Source organism: Oncorhynchus clarkii, chromosome 6 (assembly GCF_045791955.1).
Source record: "Oncorhynchus clarkii lewisi isolate Uvic-CL-2024 chromosome 6, UVic_Ocla_1.0, whole genome shotgun sequence".
NCBI classification, from domain to species: domain Eukaryota; kingdom Metazoa; phylum Chordata; class Actinopteri; order Salmoniformes; family Salmonidae; genus Oncorhynchus; species Oncorhynchus clarkii.
This window is the reverse complement of record NC_092152.1, coordinates 80,204,884-80,230,484: the sequence shown is the minus strand read 5'-3', so window position 1 is coordinate 80,230,484 and position 25,601 is coordinate 80,204,884. Positions and strand designations below refer to the sequence as shown.

The 25,601-nt window shown below is 43.7% G+C and overlaps 1 protein-coding gene and 1 pseudogene across 1 annotated transcript in view; one reads left to right on the top strand and one right to left on the bottom strand.

Annotated features, from left to right (window-relative positions):
- The first annotated feature begins 1,244 nt into the window (after positions 1-1,244).
- Positions 1,245-10,303, top strand: LOC139412453 (zinc-binding protein A33-like; annotated as a pseudogene).
- An 8,415-nt stretch (positions 10,304-18,718) lies between these two features.
- LOC139411679 (tumor necrosis factor alpha-induced protein 8-like protein 3) overlaps positions 18,719-25,601 on the bottom strand; it is a 41,990-nt gene continuing 35,107 nt past the window's right edge. The window contains exon 2 of the mRNA XM_071158307.1: positions 18,719-21,790. Coding sequence (XP_071014408.1) covers positions 21,228-21,790 — 563 coding nt within the window. The 3' untranslated portion in view covers positions 18,719-21,227. The remainder of the gene's footprint in view (positions 21,791-25,601) is intronic.

Genomic DNA, 25,601 nt, shown 5'->3' with positions numbered 1-25,601 from the left:
CTAAAACAAATGCAACATAGACAAAAACAAATAACAATGAAATTAAATATCCATATAAATATGTATTAATGTTTAGTTTCCCCCATTAAAAACATACATGTTTCTGGAACTACTGAACGTAACGCACCAATGTAAACTCAGATTTCTTGATATAAATATGAACTTTATCAAACAAAACATACATGTATTGTGTAACATGAAGTCCTATGAGTGTCATCTGATGAAGATCATCAAAGGTTAGTGATTAATTTGACCTCTATTTGTGCTTTTTGTGACTCCTATCTTTGGCTGGAAAAATGGCTGTTTTTCTGTGGCTTGGTGGTGACCTAACATTATCTTTTGTGGTGCTTTCACTGTAAAGCCTTTTTGAAATCAGACACTGTGGCTGGATTAATGAGAATTTTATCTTTAAAACGGTATAAGACGCGCCCTGCACTTTCACTGGCCGTTGTCATATCGATCCCGTTAACGGGATTTCAGTCCTAAGAAGTTTTAAAATACAATAAATAATTTTCATTCTGAACTGGAATAAACTGATTGATCACATCACACAGATGAATAACAGATCACACACAGGCTTTTTGATTAAGAATAACAATTATTATTGTATTATAACAGCAACAGTTCCAACCTAGACTAGTTTTCAACAATCATTTCTATAGGAAAATGTACAATAGGCCTGATCATTTTCATCTTCATCTGTACTGTTTCCCTACCTTTGACCCCATTCCTGGTCAGCCAAACGATACTGCGATACTACGGGTTCTGACAGGGTTGACCTGTTGAAGCGAACGTCGAATAGACACTTGATGAGGTTAATTCGTCTACAACAGCGATTACGCTAAACTTGCCACAGCTTTGAAATTAGAATTCAGTGGCTCTGCGAATCGCAAACACGATAGCTCTCTGGCTAACACTGTCAAACAAGCTTGTATGGAACACCCACAAGCTTACTGTCATAGGCTTTGTTCAGCTTACTTTGGCCTACTCACTGAAACAGGAATGGAAGAGCTGTTTCCATTCAAACAAATGTTTCTGTCGAACATGTATCCCACCTTCAGTTCCTACTTGGGCCCTATAGCCTATGTTGGCCTGTCTATCTTACAACTCAGAGAGCTTGCAAGCACAGCTTTTTATGTTTCAAAAGAACAATGCTAAGAGCCCTGACCACTCGGTTTTGAAGTTTGACCAGGAGCACTCACTCCAGTTAGAGGGTGCATTATCAGGTATTGGAGCGTTGAAAGATGATGCACAACAATGGCTTCTACCACGAAACCACAAATCCAATAACCACCGCGGTCAAAATAACTGTGAAGTATGTCGTCATCGAAACAACTACCGCTACAATCGACCTGTTCACTACGTTCCTGCACCCAACCCACACAGTGTCAGAGCACAAGGGTAACAAAGGGTTAAAGGACGATCAAAACGTAGACCAATCTTCTCCTGCAGTTCCACTATGTGAAGAACGAAGGCGAGAAACATTTGAGAAAAGGGTAAAAGATAAGTCACAAAGACTAGATGGGGATTTGCCAGACACCAGGTCCGCAGGAATTAACACCCTTAGCAAGGACATTGAAAATCGTATTTCTCCCGCTCTCCCTCGAGAACCTATCCAGGGCCCGCTTGATTAAGAAACAAGCCCACAGGCTTTATCTATAGACTTTGATACAAAGGTTGCGAAGAAAAAGGCCCAACGCTTCGTTAAAACCAAGCCCACTCAAAATACAAAAAGTAAATCTGCTTTCACCTTGAACAGAAATATTTTTATCCATCCTACTGCAGTTATCACCTTTTGGATGACATACTGTAGATATGCCTATTCTCTTGTTTTGGAGGCTGGGACAGAGTGGGTGTGTTTTCTCCTCTCCTCTTTGCAGTATGTAATGGGATGTGTGCCACCCTTTCCAGGAGGACTATGGTGTTTCCTGTTTCTGTTTCCTGCCTGTCCCAGCAGTCTCACATCGCCACTAACCACAGCCAACACATAGACCCAGAGACACACATTTAGAATATAGCTCATATACCCTTTCACACTACTGACTGAACATGTAAGGGGTGAGTACTGGCGGCAGAGAAGTCAGACGCAGGAAAGCAAAAACTGTGTTTCCAACAGCGCAGTTTAATAATAAAAACCCACCGGAAAACAGAACAATCAATAAATGGGTACAAAATCCGACGCACACCAGACATAACGTGCACAAGCACTTACAATAAACAATTCCGGACAAGGACATGGGGGGAACAGAGGGTTAAATACACAATATGTAATGAATGGAATTGGAACCAGATGTGTGGGAAGACAAGACAAAACAAATGGAAAATGAAAAGGTGGATCGGTGATGGCTAGAAGACCGGTGACGTCGACCGCCGAACGTCGCCCGAACAAGGAGAGGGACCGACTTCGGAGGAAGTCGTGACAGAACAGGCTGAACAGAGCTGTACTGGGCTGGCCTGCTTACGTATTTAACATAGCTGCAGGAACCATGATGGACAGGACCATGTGGAAGGTAAATATCAGAGCCAGCCAGTACAGTTTGGTTTGGCCCAGTAGTGTTAAAAGGGGGATACAGTTTACAGCACTGCTCTAAGACTGGTATGGTGGAACTTTGTTGGTTATTCTCAAATGATAATGTACTACACCTCATAATACAGTGCACTGCATTTGACCAGTGCACCACAATGTAGAGCACTGTTTAGTTACCGTATCAGGCAGTTGTCAAATATGTAGGTACCATGATATACTAGTCAGTACATTATTTCTTATTAATACAAGCTGAAATAGAATGAAATAACTAGTTTGTATTTCCCAACATGATCAAGTGCTTTCATCTCTACAGCACAACAGGCACACTGCCATGGCCAAAGATGGTGGATAAATGAAGACAGTTGACTCCTGCCGTTTACCAATGAAAAAAAGTTGTCAGTATTGGGTCTACTTAAGCGGGCGGCTCTCCCATAGACAACAATGCGATAGCAGCTGGATGTGGCCTACCTAGTTCATTGACTCCATTACCCGCAGTATTAGACTTAAAACAAATCATCCAGCGATCATACACTGTTTACCAGGGGGCAGGGCTACTGACGTTAAGGCTAATCTGAAGATGGTGCTGGCTAAAGCAAAAACTGGCGAGTGTAGAGAGTATAGAGATATTGTTATCCACATCGGCACCAACGATGTTAGGATGAAACAGTCAGAGGTCACCAAGTGCAACATAATTTCAGCATGTAAATCAGATAGAAAGATCGGCATTGAGTAATTGTCTCTGGCCCCCTCCCAGTTAGGGGGAGTGATGAGCTCTACAGCAGAGTCTCACAACTCAATCGCTGGTTGAAAACTGTTTTCTGCCCCTCCCAAAAGATAGAATTTGTAGATAATTGGCTCTCTTTCTGGGACTTACCCACAAACAGGACCAAGGAGGAGGGACAGACTCCATCCTAGCTAGAGGGGTGCTCACATTTTATCTATGAACATAGACAGGGCTCTAACTCCCCTAGGTCCACAATGAGATAGGGTGCAGGCCAGGCAGCAGGCTGTTAACCAACCTGCCAGCTTAGTGGAGTCTGCCACTAGCACAGTCAGTGTAGTCAGCTCAGCTATCCCCATCAAGACCGTGTCTGTGCCTCGATCTAGGTTGGGCAAAACTAAACATGGCGGTGTTCGCCTTAGCAATCTCATTGGAATAAAGACCTCCTCCATTCCTGCCATTATTGAAAGAGACTGTGATATCTCAAAATAGGGCTACTTAATGTTAGATCCCTCACTTCCAAGGCATTTACAGTCAATTAACTAATCACTGATCATAATCTTGATGTGATTGGCCTGACTGAAACATGGCTTAAGCCTGATGAATTTACTGTGTTAAATGAGGCTTCACCTCCTGGTTACACTAGTGACCATATCCCCCGCGAATCTCGCAAATGCGGAGGTGTTGCTAACATTTACGATAGCACATTTCAATTTACAAAAATAAAGACGTTTTTGTCTTTTGAGCTTCTAGTCATGAAATCTATGCAGCCTACTAAATCACATTTTATAGCTACTGTTTACAGGCCTCCTGGGCCATATACAGCACAGCGTTCCTCGCTGAGTTTCCTGAATTCCTATCGGACCTTTTAGTCATGGCAGATAATATTCTAATTTTTGGTGACTAATATTCACATGGAAAAGTCCACAGACCCACTCCAAAAGGTTTTCGGAGTCATTATCGACTCAGTGGGTTTTGTCCAACTTGTCTCTGGACCTACTCACTGCCACAGTCATACTCTGGACCTAGTTTTGTCCCGTGGAATAAATGTTGTTGATCTTAATGTTTTTCATCATAATCCTGGACTATTGGACCACCATTTTATTACGTTTGCAATCGCAACAAATAATCTGCTCAGACCCCAACCAAGGACCATCAAAAGCAGTGCTATAAATTCTCGGACAACCCAAAGATTCCTAGATGCCCTTCAAGACTTCCTCTGCCTACCCAAGCACGTCAGAGTACAAAAATCAGTTAACCACCTAACTGAGGAACTCAATTTAACCTTGCGTAATACCCTAGGTGCAGTCACACCCCTAAAAACTAAAAATGTTTGTCATAAGAAACTTGCTCCCTGGTATACAGAAAATACCCAAGCCCTGAAGCAAGCTTCCAGAAAATTGGAATGTAAATGGCGCTACACCAAACTGGACGACTTCCGACTAGCTTGGAAAGACAGTACCGTGCAGTATCGAAGAGCCCTCACTGCTGCTCGATCCTCCTATTTTTCCAACTTATTTGAGGAAAATAAGAACAATCCAAAATCTATTTTTGATACTGTCACAAAGCTAACTAAAAAGCAGCATTCCCCAAAAGAGGATGGCTTTCACTTTAGCAGTGATACATTCATGAACTTCTTTGAGGAAAAGATCATGATCATTAGAAAGCAAATGACGGACTCCTCATTAAATCTACGTATTCCTCCAAAGAGTCTGAACAACTCTGCCAGGACCTAGGATCAAGGGAGACACTCAAGTTTTTTAATACTATATCTCTTGACACATTGATGAAAATAATAATGGCCTCTAAACCTTCAAGCTGCATACTGGACCCTATTCCAACTAAACTACTGAAAGAGCTGCTTCATGTGCTTGGCCCTCCTATGTTGAACATAATAAATGGCTCTCTATCCACCGGATGTGTACCAAACTCACTAAAAGTGGCAGTAATAAAGCCTCTCTTGAAAAAGCCAAACCTTGACCCAGAAAATATAAAAAACTATCGGCCTATATCGAATCTTCCATTCCTCTAAACATTTTTAGAAAATGCTGTTGCGCAGCAACTCACTGCCTTCCTGAAGACAAACAATGTATACAAAACTCTTCAGTCTGATTTTAAACCCCATCATAGCTCAGAGACAGCACTTGTGAAGGTGGTAAATGTCCTTTTAATGGCATCAGACCGAGGCTCTGCATCTGTCCTCATGCTCCTAGACCTTAGTGCTGCTTTTGATACCATCGATCACCACATTCTTTTGGAGAAATTGGAAACCCAAATTGGTCTACACGAACAAGTTCTGGGCTGGTTTAGATCTTATCTGTCAGAAATATATCAGTTTGTCTCTGTGGATGGTTTGTCCTCTGACAAATCAACTGGTGATCCTCAAAGCTCTGTTTTAGGAACCACTATTGTTTTCACTATATAGTTTACCTCTTGGTGATGTCATTCGGAAACGTAATGCTAACTTTCAGTGCTATGTGGATGATACACAGCTGTACATTTCGATGAAACATGGTGAAGCCCCAAAATTGCCTACCCTGGAAGCTTGTGTTTTAGACATAAGGAAGTGGATGGCGGAAAATGTTCTACTTTTAAACTTGGACAAAACAGAGATGCTTGTTCTAGATCAGAAGAAACAAAGAGATCTTCTGTTGAATCTGACAATTCATTTTGATAGGTGTACAGTCGCCTCAAATAAAACTGTGAAGGACCTCTGCGTTATTCTGGACCTTGATCTCTCTTTTGACAAACATATCAAGACTGTTTCAAGGACAGCTTTTTTCCATTTACATAACATTGCAAAAATCAGGAACGTGCTGTCCAAAAATGATGCAGAAAAATTAATCCATGCTTTTGTCACTTCCAGGTTAGACTACTGCAATGCTCTACTTTCCGGCTACCCGGATAAAGCAATAAATAAACTTCAGTTAGTGCTGACCTGTTGCACCCTCTACAATCACTGTGATTATTATTGTTGTTGATTATTGGGGCGGCAGGGTAGCCTAGTGGTTAGAGCGTTGGACTAGTAATCGGAAGGTTGCAAGTTTAAACCCCTTGAGCTGACAAGGTACAAGTCTGTCGTTCTGCCCCTGAACAAGGCAGTTAACCCATTGTTCCTAGGCCGTCATTGAAAATAAGAATTTGTTCTTAACTGACTTGCCTAGGGGGAAAATGAAAAAGGGGGAAAAATATATATTTTTTATTTTATTTGACCCTGCTGGTCATCTATGAACATTTGAGCATTTGTTATAATCTCCACCCGGCACAGCCAGAAGAGGACTCACCCCTCATAGCCTGGTTCCTCTCTAGGTTTCTTCCTAGGTTCTGGCCTTTCCTAGGGAGTTTTTCCTAGCCACCGTGCTTCTTCACCTGCACTGTTTGCGGTTTTATGCTGGGTTTCTGTACAGAACTTTGTGACATCAGCTGATGTAAGAAGGGTTTTATAAATACATTTGATTGATTGATTGAAAAAATAAATGAGGGCGTGGGATGTCCCATTTCCTCTTCCATCTCTGCAATGACATGTCACTGTGATCAGTGTGTGTCTACTGCCCTCTAGTGTCAACTTGATGTCTGTGCAATAAGGCCATGGTTCTCTTGTCGTCCCATGCCAACAACCCACCACAGTGGATGCCTCAATCAATATGTGACATATGGATGGTAATATAAAGAGGACAGACTTAAAAAATGAAAGGAGAGTAAGAAAAACATCCAGTGAAAGTGAACAAACAACAGGTTGAGGGAAGTGGAGGATCCCTCAGCACTGGGAAGACGCCTTTTATGGCTCATTATTACAGGTTCTTTAAAAAAATATCATTTTCTGTTACAATCTAAAACTATGTTGTTGAATAAATATGTGTACACATTGCTATGTCTTTGAATGGATTTGATAAAATCTTTCACATCCAGTCTGACAAGGTACATGGTAAGGGTGATCTGCTTGCATCTCTCACAGGTGGCTGGTGGCACGATCATTTGGGAGGACAGACTCATATTAATGGCTGGAATGGAATTAATAGAATGGTCTCAAACACACGAAAGACCTGGTTTCCATGTTGCTGATACAGTTCCATGTACTCCATTACAGCCATTATTATGAGCTGTCCTCCCCTTACCAGCCTCCTGTGATCTCTATGTGTGACATCTTAGTGTAGCCAGTTTAATAGAGTTTTGTTTCCAGAAACTATGCCACCTCTCACCTACTTCCTCATAAGTTAACTCAAGTCAAGTCAACTCATCTACAAGATTCCATCTCATCTACAAGAATAACAAGTTATGTTGAAGCTACTTCCATGCCTTGCAGTAGACACACCAGATTTATTTTCTCTGCAGTCATTTCCCACAGGTCAGCGAGCTTTAAGCCAAACTCTTCTCAATTGTGATCTGCGTGTATCTAATCGTAAGTATTATTTATATATATGTTTAAAGCTGTCAGAGAAAATATAGTTAATGGCAGAAATGCTTTATACTAATAAATCCCAGCAATTAATATTCAAGTCAATGTTGATGGTTGGCAATAGCTGTGTGTGAGAACCAGACAGGCCTTGATAAAAAGGCCAAGTTTAGCATATTTAACAAAGTCTGTCTTGAGTAGTCTTTGGCCTGAGGTGATTAAATAGTGTGTGTGTGTCTGTCTGTCTGTCATATCCCTCAGTGCAGCTGTCAGGGATTATGGAGATAATGGGAGAAATGTTTTATATTATTAAATAAAAGGACCAAGTTTACATATTTTTGAAAGTCTGTCTTAAGTAGTCTTCTGTCTTAGGTCTCAGGTGGTCTCAGGAGGTATAATAAATCCATATCATATGATCCATAACATCACCTACTTTGAATCACATTGCGGGTCTAGAGCTCAGGATCTTTATGATTTATATACAGTTTGTTATCCTCTCTTTCAGAAATGATGTGGACTTGGACAGACTATCTGTGTGTCAATATCCTGCTCCTCCTTCAAAGAGCAGGCTCTGGTAGAGTGACCTCACATGTTCTTTGTGTGTGTGTGTGTGTGTGTGTGTGTGTGATTGATGTGAGGATTTGCATGAACGATGGCTACGGTTTGCACTTTCGGTTCTAGGCTATTCCATTGGCAACCAAGCTAAATCAAGCAAACCTTAAGTATTTGGGCCAGGTTTGGTGTTGATCTTTAGTGTGGTCTGTTAAAGTCTGAAAGGGACCAACAGCTGATGATGTGCATGGTCGTTTTTGATATTGATTGGTTGTTTTTCTTTCCAGAGAAGTTTGAGGTTCTTGGTCCGACTCGTGCCATTGTTGCTGTGGCTGGTGATGACATCATTCTGCCCTGTTACGTCAAACCCAACATCATTGCTGACATGAGAGTTGACTGGTTCAGAATCAACCTCCTTGGCCCTCAGTCAAACATTAGAGTCCATTTCTACCAAGATGGCAGAGACAAATACCATGATCAGATCCACTCCTACGAGGGAAGGACATCATTGTTTAAAACTTCTTAGGGCTGACAGCCCACTAACGGGATCGATATGACAACAGCCAGTGAAAGTGTAGGGTGCCAAATTCAAAACAACAGAAATCTCATAATTAAAATTCCTCAGACATACAAGTATTTCACACCATTTTAAAGATACACTTCTTGTTAATCCCACCACAGTGTCCGATTTCAAATAGGCTTTACGGCGAAAGCACCACAAACGATTATGTTAGGTCAGAGCCAAGTCACAGAAAAACACAGCCATTTTTACAGCCAAACCTACAGGACATCATCTCTCCAGGAACAGGGTTGGAGAGCCCTGTTCTCAGGGTTTACAATTTCCATTGTGCAAATATGCAAATAGCACAAAGATTAGTCATAATTATGTGGTAAAATATTACTGTATTGGAATTATTTTATGTTCACACCAAGAATGCTATTTTGTTTCATTTTTTTATTTGAAAATGTTCACACTTTAAATAACAGGAATTATAATTTGTTTTATTTGTTTAATTTACTCACAGATTTTGTAAACATGAAGGGGAGTCCGGGTAAATTAATGACACTGAATTCTATTCCAAATAGATTAGATCACTTCATACTGTTTGCAGGCATACTGTATTATGGAAGAGTGATTATTTCTACACCTTGTCACTTAGCATATGTGTTTGGTTCTGAACTTGCATTAAAACATCAATCTCACTTTAACAATAAAGTTTAGAGATGGAGATTTGTATAGTATACAGTATACTCTACTGTAACATTATATTACCATAGTTTCTGGTATCCCCCAAATCTGACAAACTCCTTCTCTATATTCTAGAACTTGAAACCATCAGAAGACGGATGGACTGGAATACTCTCCAGTCCATCCACTTAGAGTTTCACATTAATATTCATATCTTCACATACGGGTATTACTTGAAATACCACGCATTCACATCTGCAATATACTGTATGTTGTTATCAATAGCAACCTATAGGCTACATATGTCTACAGTAATGTACTGTGCAGCAAAACCTGCAGTAAAGTTTGTTTTTCAAAATAATTCTAATAAAGTGGGTTTCTGTCCACAGTGGATGTGACTCTAGATCCTGATACAGCACATCCCAAACTCATCCTGTCTGAATGGGAAACAAGTTATATTTGGAGATGTATGGCAGGATCTCCCTTACAACCCAGAAAGGTTTGATACTTGTGTCAGTGTCCTGGGAAAGGAGGGTTTCTCCTCAGGGAGATTCTACTATGATGTTCAGGTGAAGGGGAAGACAAGGTGGACTATTGGAGTGGCCAGAGAGTCCATCAACAGGAAGGGGAAGATTACAGTGAGCCCTGAAAATGGATACAGGACACTGTGGCTTAGAAATGGAGAGTACAAGGCTCTCTCTGGCCCCTCTGTCCCCCTCTCCCTGAGAGAGAAGCCCCAGAAGGTGGGGGTGTTTGTGGATTATGAGGGGGGCCAGGTCTCATATCTACTCTTTCACTGGTGACACCTTCACTGAGAAACTTTATCCATATTTTGGCCCCTGTCTTATTGACGGAGGTAAAAACTCAGCCCCACTGATAATCACTCCTGTAGATATCACTGACTTTCATATAAAAAATTGAAATACTTAACATTTGTTTGTGTGCATGTCAGACTACCAAACTTGTGTGTGGGTGTGGATAGGTGTGTGTGTGTGCGAACATGTGAGTTTGGGTACATGTGTGTTTGTCTGCAAGTGCATGAGTGTGTCACAGTTTGAATTTGTCTGCAAGTGCATCACAGTTTGAATTAATTATAGCATACCAACAGAGAGGGAGTTCCCACCTTGTATCATTTCTGCTGAATGTCATCCTATGGTTTCCATGTTGTCTACATATTGGCATATTCTGAACATCAGTCTGGTCATAATAAACCTATTTGAACTTAATCGGCTTCATTCAAACTTGAAATAAAATCTAAATCAAACTTGTCAACATATAAATGACTTTGTCAACTGTAAAACCCCCTGAATCAAATCATTCTGAATTATTGGCTGTCGTTGGTGAGGAAGAGTAATTAACTACTCAAACAGGCTGCTACTGATTGGCTGTGACATGTATTGGTCTTTCTCAGGGGGCCTATCAGATATTTCCTCACTAAGTTCACGTAACATAAATTACTCATTCAGGCTGGAGTTAAATCAGGAAGAGACAACATCATAATCAATCAATGAAAGATCAATCCACTCTGGTAACCGTCCCAGGGAGTGAGTCTGGGAGGGCTAGTGTGTGTGTCTGTATGTGTCCGTTCGTGCCTGCGTGTGTATTTATAGACTGTCTAATGTGTGGTAAGATACTGAGTGTCAGTTCATCAGCATCCTTGTCAATGCTCATCTGATATCCTGGCCCTTACCCATTAGGCTCTGTAGACAGTATTAAATGAGTAGCTATCAGGAATATGTTTTTCCCCTCTACAACACAACATCCTATCTGCCATGACCAAATATACAGTAAATAAAGATAGTTCTCTCTGGCCATTTACCATTTAAAATGTATTTTATAGTCTACTTAAAGGAAAAATCCACCCAAAACCACTCATTCCTATAAATTACAGTGTTAAATAAGAGAACAATATTTTTTTGTGAACAAATGTTAATTTTGGCTTTATAATAAGGTTGGTAGCAACATGTGAATAATGTTGTGTCTGTTGCAGCTCGAGTTGACAACAAAATCCCCAATGCACTGCTCTCTCTATGGGCTGGTTGCCTAGCTAGCAAAAGTAGCTACACACAATAATACCAAAGACAATGTCAGCATGTGAAGTAGCTAGTTAGCTGTAAAATCGCCTAAACAAATTGCACTATGAATTTAGGAGTCTACAATCTCACCATGTTCAACCTGCAGATCGATGTGCCTCACAGAGTTGAGTCAACGGCAGAGATACTTTTGAGGAGATGGGAAATTCCATTGGAATCACATTGTGCATGTCGCCCATGTATGTTGACCATGTACGTCAACGTGCCACGCTGTGCATTCTGGGCGATTCTGAGATAAGGAGCTCTCCTTCATGGAGTGAATTGGGTGCTAGCTCAAAAACCCAACATGAGCATGAATTTTGTCAACAAGAAGTACAACATTACAAATATTTTCCGAGACGTGAGATAATTAACTTGATGTATGTAATAGTGTATAGCGTTGGAATCGTGACATTACTTAATTGCGAGGAAAATATGCACGTTTCTCGACTCATAACCTGACTTTGAGAAAAGATTGCGTTTAGCAACTGCGTGATGCAGCATGGATAACATCAACACGATTGGTCGACAGTCTGCTGGGTGGGGTGTTATACGTTCCACCATTTATAGCCCAAATGGGATTCCTACATCCTTTCTCTAATATCTCAGGCAACGGCACCATGCAATGCACCCTGAACTGACGAGACAGACAAATAGGAGAAATGTGCTAGACCGTCTGTTAAATTAAACATTTCTCGTGGTAGGAATATCGCAAAAATTATATATCGCTATTTTCTCCTATTTAGCCAGCTAGCTTGCTGTTGCTTGCTAATTTGTCCTGGGATATTAACATTGAGTTGTTATTTTACTTGAAATGCACAAGGTCCTCTACTCTGACAATTAATCCACACATAAAATGGTAAACTGAATTGTTTCTAGTCATCTCTCCTCCATCCAGGCTTTTTCTTCTTTGGACTTTATATGGCGATTGGCAACTAACTTTCATAATAACACCGTACCCAAACTGTCCGTGCGCCACTGTGCGCAAATTGATTTTGTCCCTCCACATCAAATGTGATCACGACACGCAGGTTGAAATATCAAAACAAACTCTGAACCAATTTTATTAATTTTGGGACAGTTTCAAAAAGCATTAAACATTTATGGCAATTTAGCTAACCGGTTAATTAAATGAAGTGGTGATCCTAACTGACCTAACACAGGGAATTTTTACTGGTTTTACTGATTAAATGTCAGGAATTGTGAAAAACTGAGTTTAAATGTATTTGGCTAAGGTGTATGTAAACTTCCGACTTCAACTGTAAACGTTGAGTTGTTATTTTACCTGAAATGCACAAGGTCCTCTACTCCGACAATTAATCCACACATAAAACGGTAAACCGAGTCTTTTCTAGTCATATCTCCTCCTTCCAGGCTTTTTTTCCTTTGGACTTTATATGGCGATTGGGATCTAACTTTCATAGTTACCACGACGACCAACCAAACTCAGTTCATCTTTCAATCACCCACGTGATTGAGATGACACGTAAGTATCTGCTTCTATAAACCAATGAAGAGATGGGAGAAGCAGGACTTGCACCGCTATCGGTGTCACAAATAGAACTGACTTCTATTTTAGCGCTTGGCAGCGCAGACGCTCATTGGCGTGCACAAGCAGTGTGGGTGCAATAATTGAATAACATGTATGTATTTATTTGGCGACGCAAGCGGTGTGGTCAGCATGTAAGGTGCATTACCACAACTGACTTCAGCTCATCTTTCAATCACCCATGTGGGTATAACCAATGAGGAGATGGCACGTGGGTATATGCATCTAAAAGTCATTGAGGAGATGGGATAGGCAGGACTTGCATCGCATTCTGCAACACAAATAGAAGCAACTTGCAAACGCAGACGCTCATTAGCGCTCGCGAGTAGTGCAGGTGCAATGATTGAATAACATGTATATGTACATTTATTTTGCAACACTCGCGCACTGCGTTTCTACAGATGCTGGTTCGAGACCTGTGCCGGCCGCGCCCGGGAGACCCATGAGGCCCAGCATCGTCCGAGTTAGGGGAGGGTTTGGCCGGCCGGGATGTCCTTGTCCCATCGCGCTGTAGCGACTTCTGTGGCGGGCTAGGCGCATGCACGCTGACACGGTCATCAGGTGTATGGTGTTTCCTCTGACACAAGTTATACCCATCCACAAAAAAAACATTTTGTATGTATAAAATGTATACTAATAATATTTAAAATGACTAAATCGGGCAATTTTGTAAAGATTTATTTAAATTTGCATCGAGCCGTTTCTGGGAGGATTCTGGTAAGATGCTGGGAAAGTCAGCTGAATTCCGATAGACGGAAATGGCCCGATCTACTTGGGCCAATTCTGTGCAGTCATTCATTTTGATTCCAGGCTGAGTCCGACATCTGATTCCGGGCCGATTCAATCAGTTCCGACCCCCAGGTGAGGCTGCTTCTAGGACGATTCAATCAGTTCTGACCCCCAGGAAGAGGCTGCTTCTAGGACAATTCAATCAGTTCCGACCCCCAGGTGAGGCTGCTTCTAGGACGATTCAATCAGTTCTGACCCCCAGGTGAGGCTGCTTCTAGGACGATTCAATCAGTTCCGACCCCCAGGTGAGGCTGCTTCTAGGACGATTCAATCAGTTCCGACCCCCAGGTGAGGCTGCTTCTAGGACGATTCAATCAGTTCCGACCCCCAGGTGAGGCTGCTTTTAGGACGATTCAATCAGTTCCGACCCCCAGGAAGAGGCTGCTTCTAGGACGATTCAATCAGTTCCGACCCCCAGGTGAGGCTGCTTCTAGGACGATTCAATCAGTTCCGACCCCCAGGTGAGGCTGCTTCTAGGACGATTCAATCAGTTCTGACCCCCAGGAAGAGGCTGCTTCTAGGACGATTCAATCAGTTCTGACCCCCAGGAAGAGGCTGCTTCTAGGACGATTCAATCAGTTCCGACCCCCAGGTGAGGCTGCTTCTAGGACGATTCAATCAGTTCCGACCCCCAGGTGAGGCTGCTTCTAGGACGATTCAATCAGTTCCGACCCCCAGGTGAGGCTGCTTCTAGGACGATTCAATCAGTTCCGACCCCCAGGTGAGGCTGCTTCTAGGACGATTCAATCAGTTCCGACCCCCAGGTGAGGCTGCTTCTAGGACGATTTAATCAGTTCCGACCCCCAGGAAGAGGCTGCTTCTAGGACGATTCAATCAGTTCTGACCCCCAGGAAGAGGCTGCTTCTAGGACGATTCAATCAGTTCTGACCCCCAGGTGAGGCTGCTTCTAGGACGATTCAATCAGTTCCGACCCCCAGGTGAGGCTGCTTCTAGGACGATTCAATCAGTTCCGACCCCCAGGTGAGGCTGCTTCTAGGACGATTCAATCAGTTCTGACCCCCAGGTGAGGCTGCTTCTAGGACGATTCAATCAGTTCCGACCCCCAGGTGAGGCTGCTTCTAGGACGATTCAATCAGTTCCGACCCCCAGGAAGAGGCTTCTTCAAGGACGATTCAATCAGTTCCGACCCCCAGGAAGAGGCTGCTTCTAGGACGATTCAATCAGTTCCGACCCCCAGGTGAGGCTGCTTCTAGGACGATTCAATCAGTTCCGACCCCCAGGAAGAGGCTGCTTCTAGGACGATTCAATCAGTTCCGACCCCCAGGTGAGGCTGCTTCTAGGACGATTCAATCAGTTCCGACCCCCAGGTGAGGCTGCTTCTAGGCCGATTCCTCATTGCTAGCTGGGGTAAAAGCGGCGGTACAACATTATACGTCATACGGGACACAATTCTGACTGCTTGAAGGCCAATAACTCAGATACACATTAAAACATGAAATGACCCCGGGAAACAGAAAAAAAACACGCACAAACATAATATAACATTCAAAAGGCCCTGGTTCTCATTAGCCTGACAACTCTTCCTCTGTTCTGTCGCTGGATACATTTACTGTATATATAATATTCTTCCTGTGGTCCTTTGACTCCTGGGCCCTGTAAACTAACTCCATACCCTGGCTTTTTCTTTTTCTTTCTTTCTTTCTTTCTTTCTTTCTTTCTTTCTTTCTTTCTTTCTTTCTTTCTTTCTTTCTCTCTTTCTCCCCTCTCCTCTCTCCTCCCTCTCTCTCTCTCTCTCTCTCTCTCTCTTATACATACCTTTCCCATGGCACACATCCATTTACACCCCTTCGTGCATGTTATCTCTCTTGCAGCCCAAACACTCTACTCCATTCCCACAAACACAGCATAACACCCTTGAACACACAGACACATACTGTGCACAGACGAGCTAAATCGCTAAATACGTGTGTATGTGTGTGTTACAGTTTGAATGAATTGTTATGTGTTTGTTACTATGGTTATATATAGCATACTAACAGAGAGGGAATTCCCACCTTGTATAATTTCTGCTGAATGTCATCCTATGGTTTCCATGTTGTCTTCATGTAGCCTTATTATACAGTATGTAAGCCAAATGTACTGACATATTCTGAATAAGTTTTCCAAGTACAGTGAAATGCCTTTCTTGCAAGCGCTAACCCCAATAATGCAGTAATCAATAACAATGTAGAATGGTATCGAACACATCAAACACGTTTTCCATGTGTTTGATTCCATTCCATTCACTCCATTGCAGACATTATTAAAAGCAGACCTCCCCTCTGCAGCCTCCGGTGTTGTAGGAGAGTGGATGTGCGTGCGTTTAGTCAGTATAAATGTATCTGCAGATTATGTGTGTGTGAGCAAATGATGGAGTGAGTGTTTGTATGTGTGTTGGAGTACCAGTGTGTGTAGTGTGCAGGGCCCTGTGAGTGTGCATAAAGACAGCGCAAAAATACAAATAAAATACAAAGATCAACTCAGTCTGTGTAGCCATTTTGTTAGCTATTTAGTTAGCTATTTAGTTAGCTATTTAGCAGTCTTATGACATGGGGGTAGAAGCTGTTCAGGAGCCTGTTGGTGTCAGACTTGGCACCTTTAAGGAATTTCCAGGCCATCCTTTCACACCGCCTGATATAGAGGTCCTGATATATGGCAGGGAGCTCAGCCCCAGTGATGTATTGGGCTGTCCACACCACCCTCTGTAGCGCCATGCGATCGAGTGCGGTGCTATTGCCATACCAAGCTGTGATGCAGCCAGTCAAGATGCTCTCAATAGTACAGCTGTATAACTTTTTGAGGATTAGAGGGTCTATGCCAAACCTTTTCAACCTCCTGAGGGGACAATTTTAAGTTCTTAGTGATTTGGACACTGAGGAACTTGAAGCTCTTGGCCCGCTCCACTGCAGCCCAGTTGATGTGGATGGGGGCATGCTAGCCCGCTGTTTCCTGTAGTCCACTATCAGCTCTTTGGTCTTACTGATATTGAGGGAGAGGTTGTTGTTCCGGCCCCACACTGCCAAGTGACTGACCTCCTCCCTATATGCTGTCTCATCGTCGCCGATGATCAGGCCTACCACCATCGTGTCGTCAGCAAACTTGATGATGGTGTTGCAGTCGTGCGTGCACAGTGAGTACAGGAGGGGACCAAGCACACACTCCTGAGGGGCACCCTTGTTGGGGATCAGCGTGGATATGTTGTTGCCTACCCTCACCACCTGGGGTCGGCCCGTCAGGAAGTCCAGGATCCAGTTGCAGAGGGAGGTGTTAAGCTTACTGATGAGCTTTGAGGGGACAATGGTGTTGAACGCTGAGCTGTAGTCAATGAACAACATTCTCACACAGGTGGGTGAGGGCAGTGTGGAGCACAATTTAAATTACGTTGTCTGTGGATCTGTTGGGGCGGTATGCAAATTGGAGTGGGTCTAGGGTGTCTGGGATGATGAAGTTGATGTGTGTCATAACCAGCCTCTCAAATCACTTGATGATACATAAATCATATTAAAGAGAACTTATTAACTTGAATCAGCCTCATCATTGGGGGTGTGTGTGGGGGGGTGTGTGGGAGGGGGGTGTGCGGTAAGATACTGAGTGTCACTTCCTCATCATCTGTATCATCGCTCATCGGATGTCCTAATATAATAATAGATGCCAGCAGACTCTAATAGCAGACTCCTTTATCTAAAGGCACTTACAGTCATTTTGCAAATGGGTGGTCCTGGTAATAAAACCCATTACCCTGGCGTTACAAGCACCATGCTACCTATTGGCCCCAAACTATATGCTCTGTAGAAAGGGTTGAATAAGTATCACCAACAAGGTGAAAGAACACTTAAACACAGCAGCTATACAGCAATACAGATAGTACAAATGGCACCCTATTCCCTACACAGTGCACTATGAGCCCTGGTCCAAAGTACTGTAGTACTCTATATAGGCAATAGGGTGCAATTTGGAACAAAGACCAAGTATCCGTAGAGCCAGTTATGATGTTCCTCTTTCCTGCCACTAGAGGTCACAGGTCTCCTCTCGCTCTTGTCAAAGATAGTGTACTTCTGTACATAGGGAATAGGGTGACATTTGAGACAATCGGAGCATGGGCTCCTCATGAGGTCACTGACACAGAGGCCAGTCTGGAAAGACTGGATGTGTTTCATCCATGCTTCATTACTTGGTATTTATAACCCACACCACCTGTGTGCTATGTGTGTGTTTATGCATGTGTGTGTGTGTGAGAGTGTGAGAGTGTGCAAGTGTGCATATGTGTGTGCCTGCTAGTGTGTGCTTGAGCAAGAGGGCGTGCGTGGATGTGCATGTGTCACCAGGCCATGTCCTGAGGTCCAATTCAAACCTCTGTCTCCTCAGTCTCATTGTCCTGCGGCCCTATTCTAACCTGTCTCCTCAGTCTCATTGTCCTGCGGCCCTATTCTATCCTCAGTCTCCTCAGTCTCATTGTCATTCGGCCCTATTCTATCCTCAGTCTCATTGTGCTGCGGCCCTATTCTATCCTCAGTCTCCTCAGTCTCATTGTCCTGCGGCCCTATTCTAACCTCAGTCTCCTCAGTCTCATTGTCCTACGGCTCTATTCTATCCTCTGTCTCCTCAGTCTCATTGTCCTGCGGCCCTATTCTATCCTCAGTCTCATTGTCTCACAGTTCAAGCCTCTCAATCATCCATGTAATGTAGGATGCCTGAATCAGCTGGAGACTTTGAGGAGGAGAGGAGAGGAGGAGGTGAGGGGAGTGGAGGGGAGGGTAGGGAAGGAGAGATAGGAGGGGAAAAGAGGAGTGAAGAGAGGAGGAGGAGGCGGGGATTGGAGAAGGGGGATAAAAGGATGGGAGAAGATGGGAAAGGAGAGGATGGGTGGAGGGGAGCAGGATGAGTGGTCATAAAATGTAACTGAACAAAGCATCAAACTTCAAGCACTGATTTATAAGGACTCTTTAATAAAATATGAACTTGTTACACCCTGGCAGAGAGGCTACAGACACAGACACATGATGCACACGCGAGCAAACACTCACACACACATACTGTACGTCTTACTATACTTGTGAGGACTTTTTGGGGACCAACAATTAATTCATAATCGCATTTTCCTTAACGCTAAACCTAATCCTTACCTTAACCCTAACCTTAACCCCTAACCCTAACTTCTAACCCTAACCGTAACCCTAAACCTAACTTCTAACCCTAACCCTAATTCTAACACTAATCCTTAACCTAATCCCTAGCCTTTAGAGCATTTTTGCAAGTGAGTACCGGCAAAATTTCCTAACTTCTCTGAATTTTAGTTGGTTTACTATTTTTGTATTCTCAAGTATAGTAAAATGTGTACAGACACACATACACACACACAAAACACTGCTCTATAGGGAAAATGCAGAGAACACCATAGGGACAGAGTTATCATCAAGGCCTTAACAGTCAGAGCTGCAAGATTAATTTAGGCCTGGCCTCAATCCATGGCGTGCTACAACCAACAATGCAGCTTTTAAAGGCATTTGCCCCGACATTCCCAGAGATCGTATTCATGGTAAACATCTTGTGGGCCTCCTTCTTTAAAACATTGTTATAGTGCGTGGAGGATTGAATCCCAGCCTTAGTATTTGTCAGGAAATGGTAACGGTTGGCTGTGATTGGTTAACGATGTATACAGTATACAGTACTATATGGTCAGGAGTTTTTCCTGGTAATGAAGGTCACGTGGTCAGGAAAAACTCCAGGTCCTGATATAAGACATCATGACGCCCACACACAGTAATGATGACAAAAGGAGAGAGAACAAACAGCGTATTTACAAAACATCATCATTCTTTTTGGCCTTGATTCAGAGCAGTAAAGCTATAAGTACGAACACTACAGAATAAAGTATGTATAATGTTGCCATCACGTAATCAACACAGATTCTGGATTTCTTGAATGCCAAAGAGGGAAAAAAGTATTCTGATTCACAGGTCTCTCATGGGTCTTGTTGTTTTATGTGGGCTACGTTGCTATGTGAACGACCAGTCGCAGTCATAGCCTATCAGACGCTAAGCTGGTGATCCACCCCCCATTTCACACTCTCCTGATGTGACTTCCTAGACGCTATTAGGATATAATATCTGTCACTTAGCAGATGCTTTTATGCAAAGCCACTAACCGAACAATGTCCGTGAGTGAATATGTCTTTAATATGTGTGTATGATCCTTGTGGGAAGTGAACCAATTACCTTGGATTTGCTAGCGCCACACTCTTACCAACTTTGGAGATGGTGAGGGAGAGGGAGTAGGAGAAGGAGAGGGTGAGGGAGAAGGATGTAGAGAAAACACCTCACGGAACAGAGTTGTGACACCAGTTAAATATCTTAGAATTATACATACAGTTCATCAACGTCAAGGAAACTCCATAGAAATAAGGCGTGAAACAAGGAGAGGAAAGTAGAGGAGCAGGAGAATAAGGAGAGAAACAAGGAGAGGAAAGTAGAGGAGCAGGAGAATAAGGAGAGAAACAAGGAGAGGAAAGTAGAGGAGCAGGAGAATAAGGAGAGAAACAAGGAGAGGAAAGTAGAGGAGCAGGAGAATAAGGAGAGAAACAAGGAGAGGAAAGTAGAGGAGCAGGAGAATAAGGAGAGAAACAAGGAGAGGAAAGTAGAGGAGCAGGAGAATAAGGAGAGAAACAAGGAGAGGAAGATTAAAGCACGTCCCTGTCCAGGAAGCTCAGAATAAAAGAGAGATCCGGGCAGGAGAGAAAAGAGAGGAGGATGTGGGGGGAGGAGAGAAAAGAGAGGAGGAAGTGGGAGAGGAGGAGAGAAAAGAGAGGAGGAAGTTGGAGAGGAGAGAAAAGAGAGGAGGAAGTAGGAGAGGAGGAGAGAAAAGAGAGGAGGAAGTGGGAGATTAGGAGAGAAAAGAGAGGAGGAAGTAGGAGAGGAGGAGAGAAAAGAGAGGAGGAAGTAGGAGAGGAAGTAGAGAGAAAACAGAGGAGGAAGTAGGAGAGGAGAGGAGAGGAGGAAGTAGGAGAGGAGAGGAGGAAGTGGGAGAGGAGGAGAGAAAAGAGAGTAGGAAGTTGGAGAACAGGAGGAAAAAGAAGGTTAAAGGTAGAACAGAACAGATCAGTGTTTTTAAAAAGAGAAGGAATGAGAGGAGGGAAAGCAGATCCGTGGAGAGACCGGAGGAAGAGGAGGAGTGTGTCCCAATAATCTCTCCTTCTTCCTGAAGTGTGCACTAATCTGCTACTCCCCACAAATGTAAAAATATTGGATTAGTGTAGGCATGGGCTACAAGGAAGTTCCATATACCAATAATTTCCTTTAAAATCCATGAAGGTAGGTGAACAAGTGCACACTTCAGGAGAAAGGGGGGATTATTGAGCCGCAACCATGGAGATTGAGTAATAGGAAGGGAGGAGCAGGGTCAAATGTCAGGTGAGAGGTGAGAGATCAGGGGTCAGAGGTTAAAGCGTTCCCTCGTCCAGCAGTTTGTTGATCCCGTTGCAGATCTTCCTCAGGTACAGTCTGTAATCCTCTCCATCTCCGTACAGCTCGGCCAGGAACTCCCCGTGGGCAAAGTGGTTGAACACGTGGTCGATGCGAGTGTGCGACCGCAGGGTTAGGTGCTGCTCTACCAGCGCATGCAGAAGATCCCGGCATTCCAGCAGCAACTCTGACAGAATGCGGTGGTCGAACGTGTAGTCCACCTCGTAGAAGCTGACCGCCGTCATGGCTGCCTGGTTCATCTTTTTCTTGAAGCGTTCGACCGTGTCCAGTTCGTCTGGGCTGAACTGGTGGTTGCGGTACAGGATGCCGATCTTCAGGGCGATCTTGATGACGTCTTTGACGATCTTGTGGGCCTCCTTCTTACTCTTGGTGAACTCCCGGCTGACCTTGTACAGCTCGTCCAGGATCTCACTGCTGACGTCGTCCGTCAGGAGGTTGGCCACCGCCACGGTCGCCATCTTGGATAGGATTTTCTTCTGTGCCTGGAGGGCCAGGGAGCGAGAGTTGAAACACTCCTGGCCTGGAGGGGGGAGATAGGGTGGAGAAGGAGGGGAGAGAGAGAGATGGGGAGGAGAGGATGGTGGGGGAGAGAGGGGAGGAGTTAGGGGGGGGGAGAGTTGGGGAGAGGGGGGATAGAGGAAGGGGAGGTAGGAGGACGGATAAGGAGAGGGGGGGAAGAGGGAGATAGGGGGAGTAACGGGAGAGAGATAGAGAGAGGTGTAGATGAAGGAGAGAGGGGGAAGAGGGAGATGGGGGAGTAACGGGAGAGAGATAGAGAGAGGTGTAGATGAAGGAGAGAGGGAGAAGAGGGGGATAGGGGGAGTAATGGGAGAGAGATAGAGAGAGGTGTAGATGAAGGAGAGAGATAGAGAGAGGTGTAGATGAAGGAGAGAGATAGAGAGAGGTGTAGATGAAGGAGAGAGATAGAGAGAGGTGTAGATGAAGGAGAGAGATAGAGAGAGGTGTAGATGAAGGAGAGAGATAGAGAGAGGTGTAGATGAAGGAGAGAGGGGGAAGAGGTGTAGATGAAGGAGAGAGAGAGTTAGTGTTTAGCTCCATAGCCCACACAGTCAAACACACATTCCTCTCTGTCTCTCTGTTTAAAGCTCTTGTCAAAGAGAAGGACGAATCAGGACCAAACACACAGAGAAGATAGGATTTATACTAACCCTCCTTTTAAAGTCATACCGTAGTCAGGCACTTCTTACAGTGAACACATACTGTAAACTCAGAGTACAGGAGTCAAACTCATAACACTTTGTCACATAGGTCTACAGTTGTACTGTGCTTGTCAGACCAGCAGTAATTATATCAGTAGCATTAAAGGGGAAGTCTAAAGAGGATCTGTTCCTGGATCAGTTCCTGGATCAGTAAATGATGTCACGACAGTAAATTATCTGGAAAATCAAACCGTCTGAAACTTGCAGTGAAATGGCCGACACACACACATTCTCACACACATACGCAGTACAATAGTCTGGATAGCTTTGCGTCATTTAACTCTTACATTCTCTAACGTATAAAAATAACTTCTCTGGCTACTTTCTCTTTTGTCAAACAACACTTATTTTAGATAATCATTCCACTCCTTCATACTTCAGTCGTGGCCAAAAGTTTTGAGAATGACACAAATATACATTTTCACAAAGTTTGCTGCTTCAGTGTCTTTAGATATTTTTGTTAGATGTTACTATGGAATACTGAAGTATAATTACAAGTATTTCATAAGTGTCAAAGGCTTTTATTGACAATTACATGAAGTTGATGCAAAGAGTCAATATTTGCAGTGTTGACCCTTCTTTTTCAAGACCTCTGCAATCCACCCTGGCAGGCTGTCAATTAACTTATGGGCCACATCCTGACTGATTGCAGTCCATTCTTGCATAATCAATGCTTGGAGTTTGTCAGAATTTGTGTGTTTTTGTTTGTCCACCCGTCTCTTGAGGCTTGACCTCAAGTTTTCAATGGGATTCAGGTCTGGGGAGTTTCCTGGCCATGGACCCAAAATATCTATGTTTTGTTCCCCGAGCCACTTAGTTATCACTTTTGCCTTATGGCAAGGTGCTCCATCATGCTGGAAAAGGCATTGTTCATCACCAAACTGTTCCTGGATGGTTGGAAGAAGTTGCTCTCGGAGGATGTGTTGGTACCATTCTTTATTCATGGCTGTTTTCTTAGGCAAAAAAGTTTTCTTGGCTGAGAAGCAACCTCACACACGAATGGTCTCAGGATGCTTTACTGTTGGCATGACACAGGACTGATGGTAGCGCTCACCTTGTCTTCTCCGGACAATATTTTTTCCGAATGCCCCAAACAATCGGAAAGAGGATTCATCAGATAAAATGGCTTTACCCCAGTCCTCAGCAGTCCAATCCCTGTACCTTTTGCAGAATATCAGTCTGTCCCTGATGTTTTTCCTGAAGTGGCTTCTTTACTGCCCTTCATGACACCAGGCCATCCTTCAAAAGTCTTTGCCTCACTGTGCGTGCAGATGCACTCACACCTGCCTGCTGCCATTCCTGAGCAAGCTCTGTACTGGTGGTGCCCCGATCCTGCAGCTTAATCAACTTTAGGAGATGGTCCTGGCGCTTGCTGGACGTTCTTGGGCGCCCTGAAGCCTTCTTCACAACAGTTGAACCTCTCTCCTTGAAGTTCTTGATGATCTGATAAATGGTTGATTTTAGGTGCAATCTTACTGGCAGCAATATCCTTGCCTGTGAAGCCGTTTATGTGCAAAGCAATGATGACGGCACATGTTTCCTTGCAAGTAACCATGGTTGACAGAGTAGGAACAATGATTCCAAGCACCACCGTCCTTTTCAAACCTACGCTCTGTTATTCGAACTCAATCAGCATGACAGAGTGATCTCCAGCCTTGTCCTCGTCAACACACACCTGTGTTAACGAGAGAATCACTGACATGATGTCAGCTGGTCCTTTTGTGGAAGGGCTGAAATGCAGTGGAAATGTTCAGTTCATTTGCATGGCAAAGAGGGTCTTTGCAATTAATTGCAATTCATCTGATCACTCTTCATAACATTCTGGAGTATATGCAAATTGACATCATACTGTACAAACTGAGGCAGCAGACCTTGTGAAAATTAATATTTGTGTCATTCTCAAAACTTTTGGCCATGACTGTACAGTAAAACTACAGTGGTCTGACTGACTGGTAGATGGAGGGGGAAAGTGACAGACTGGTAGACGGAGGGGGATAGTGACTGACTGGTAGACTGAGGGGGATAATGACTAACTGGTAGACGGAGGGGGATATTGACTGACTGGTAGACAGAGGGGAATAGTGACTGACTGGTAGACTGAGGGGGATAATGACAGACTGGTAGACGGAGGGGGATAGTGACTGACTGGTAGACTGAGGGGGATAATGACAGACTGGTAGACGGAGGGGGATATTGACTGACTGGTAGACGGAGGGGAATAGTGACTGACTGGTAGACTGAGGTGGATAATGACTGACTGGTAGACTGAGGGGGATAATGACTGACTGGTAGACGGAGGGGAATAGTGACTGACTGGTAGACTGAGGGGGATAATGACTGACTGGTAGACTGAGGGGGATAATGACTGACTGGTAGATTGAGGGGGATAATGACTGACTGGTAGACTGAGGGGGATAATGACTGACTGGTAAACCGAAGGGGATAGTGACTGACTGGTAGACTGAGGTAATAATGACTGACTGGTAGACTAAGGGGGATAATGACTGACTGGTAGATTGAGGGGGATAATGACTAACTGGTAGACTGAGGGGGATAATGACTGACTGGTAAACCAAAGGGGATAGTGACTGACTGGTAGACTGAGGGGGATAATGACTGACTGGTAGACTGAGGGGATAATGACTGACTGGTAGATTGAGGGGGATAATGACTGACTGGTAAACTGAAGGGGATAGTGACTGACTGGTAGACTGAGGGGGATAATGACTGACTGGTAGACTGACAGGGATAATGACTGACAGGTAGACTGTGGGAGATAATGACTGACTTGTAGACCGAGGAGGATAATGACTGACTGGAAGACTGAGGGGGATAATGACTGACAGGTAGACTGAGGGAGATAATGACTGACTGGTAGACTGAGGGGATAATGACTGACAGGTAGACTGAGGGAGATAATGACTGACTGGTAGACTGAGGGGGATCATGAGGGCCTTAGAGTTGGGTCAGGAGTTTCTCCTGGCCAGTTCACATGGAAAACTCCTGTCCCTATGACTAAACAAATTAATTAATGAATAAACAAATGAATGAACGAAAGAATGAACAATAATCAATATCAGTGGTGTAAAGTACTTAAGTAGTACTTTCAAG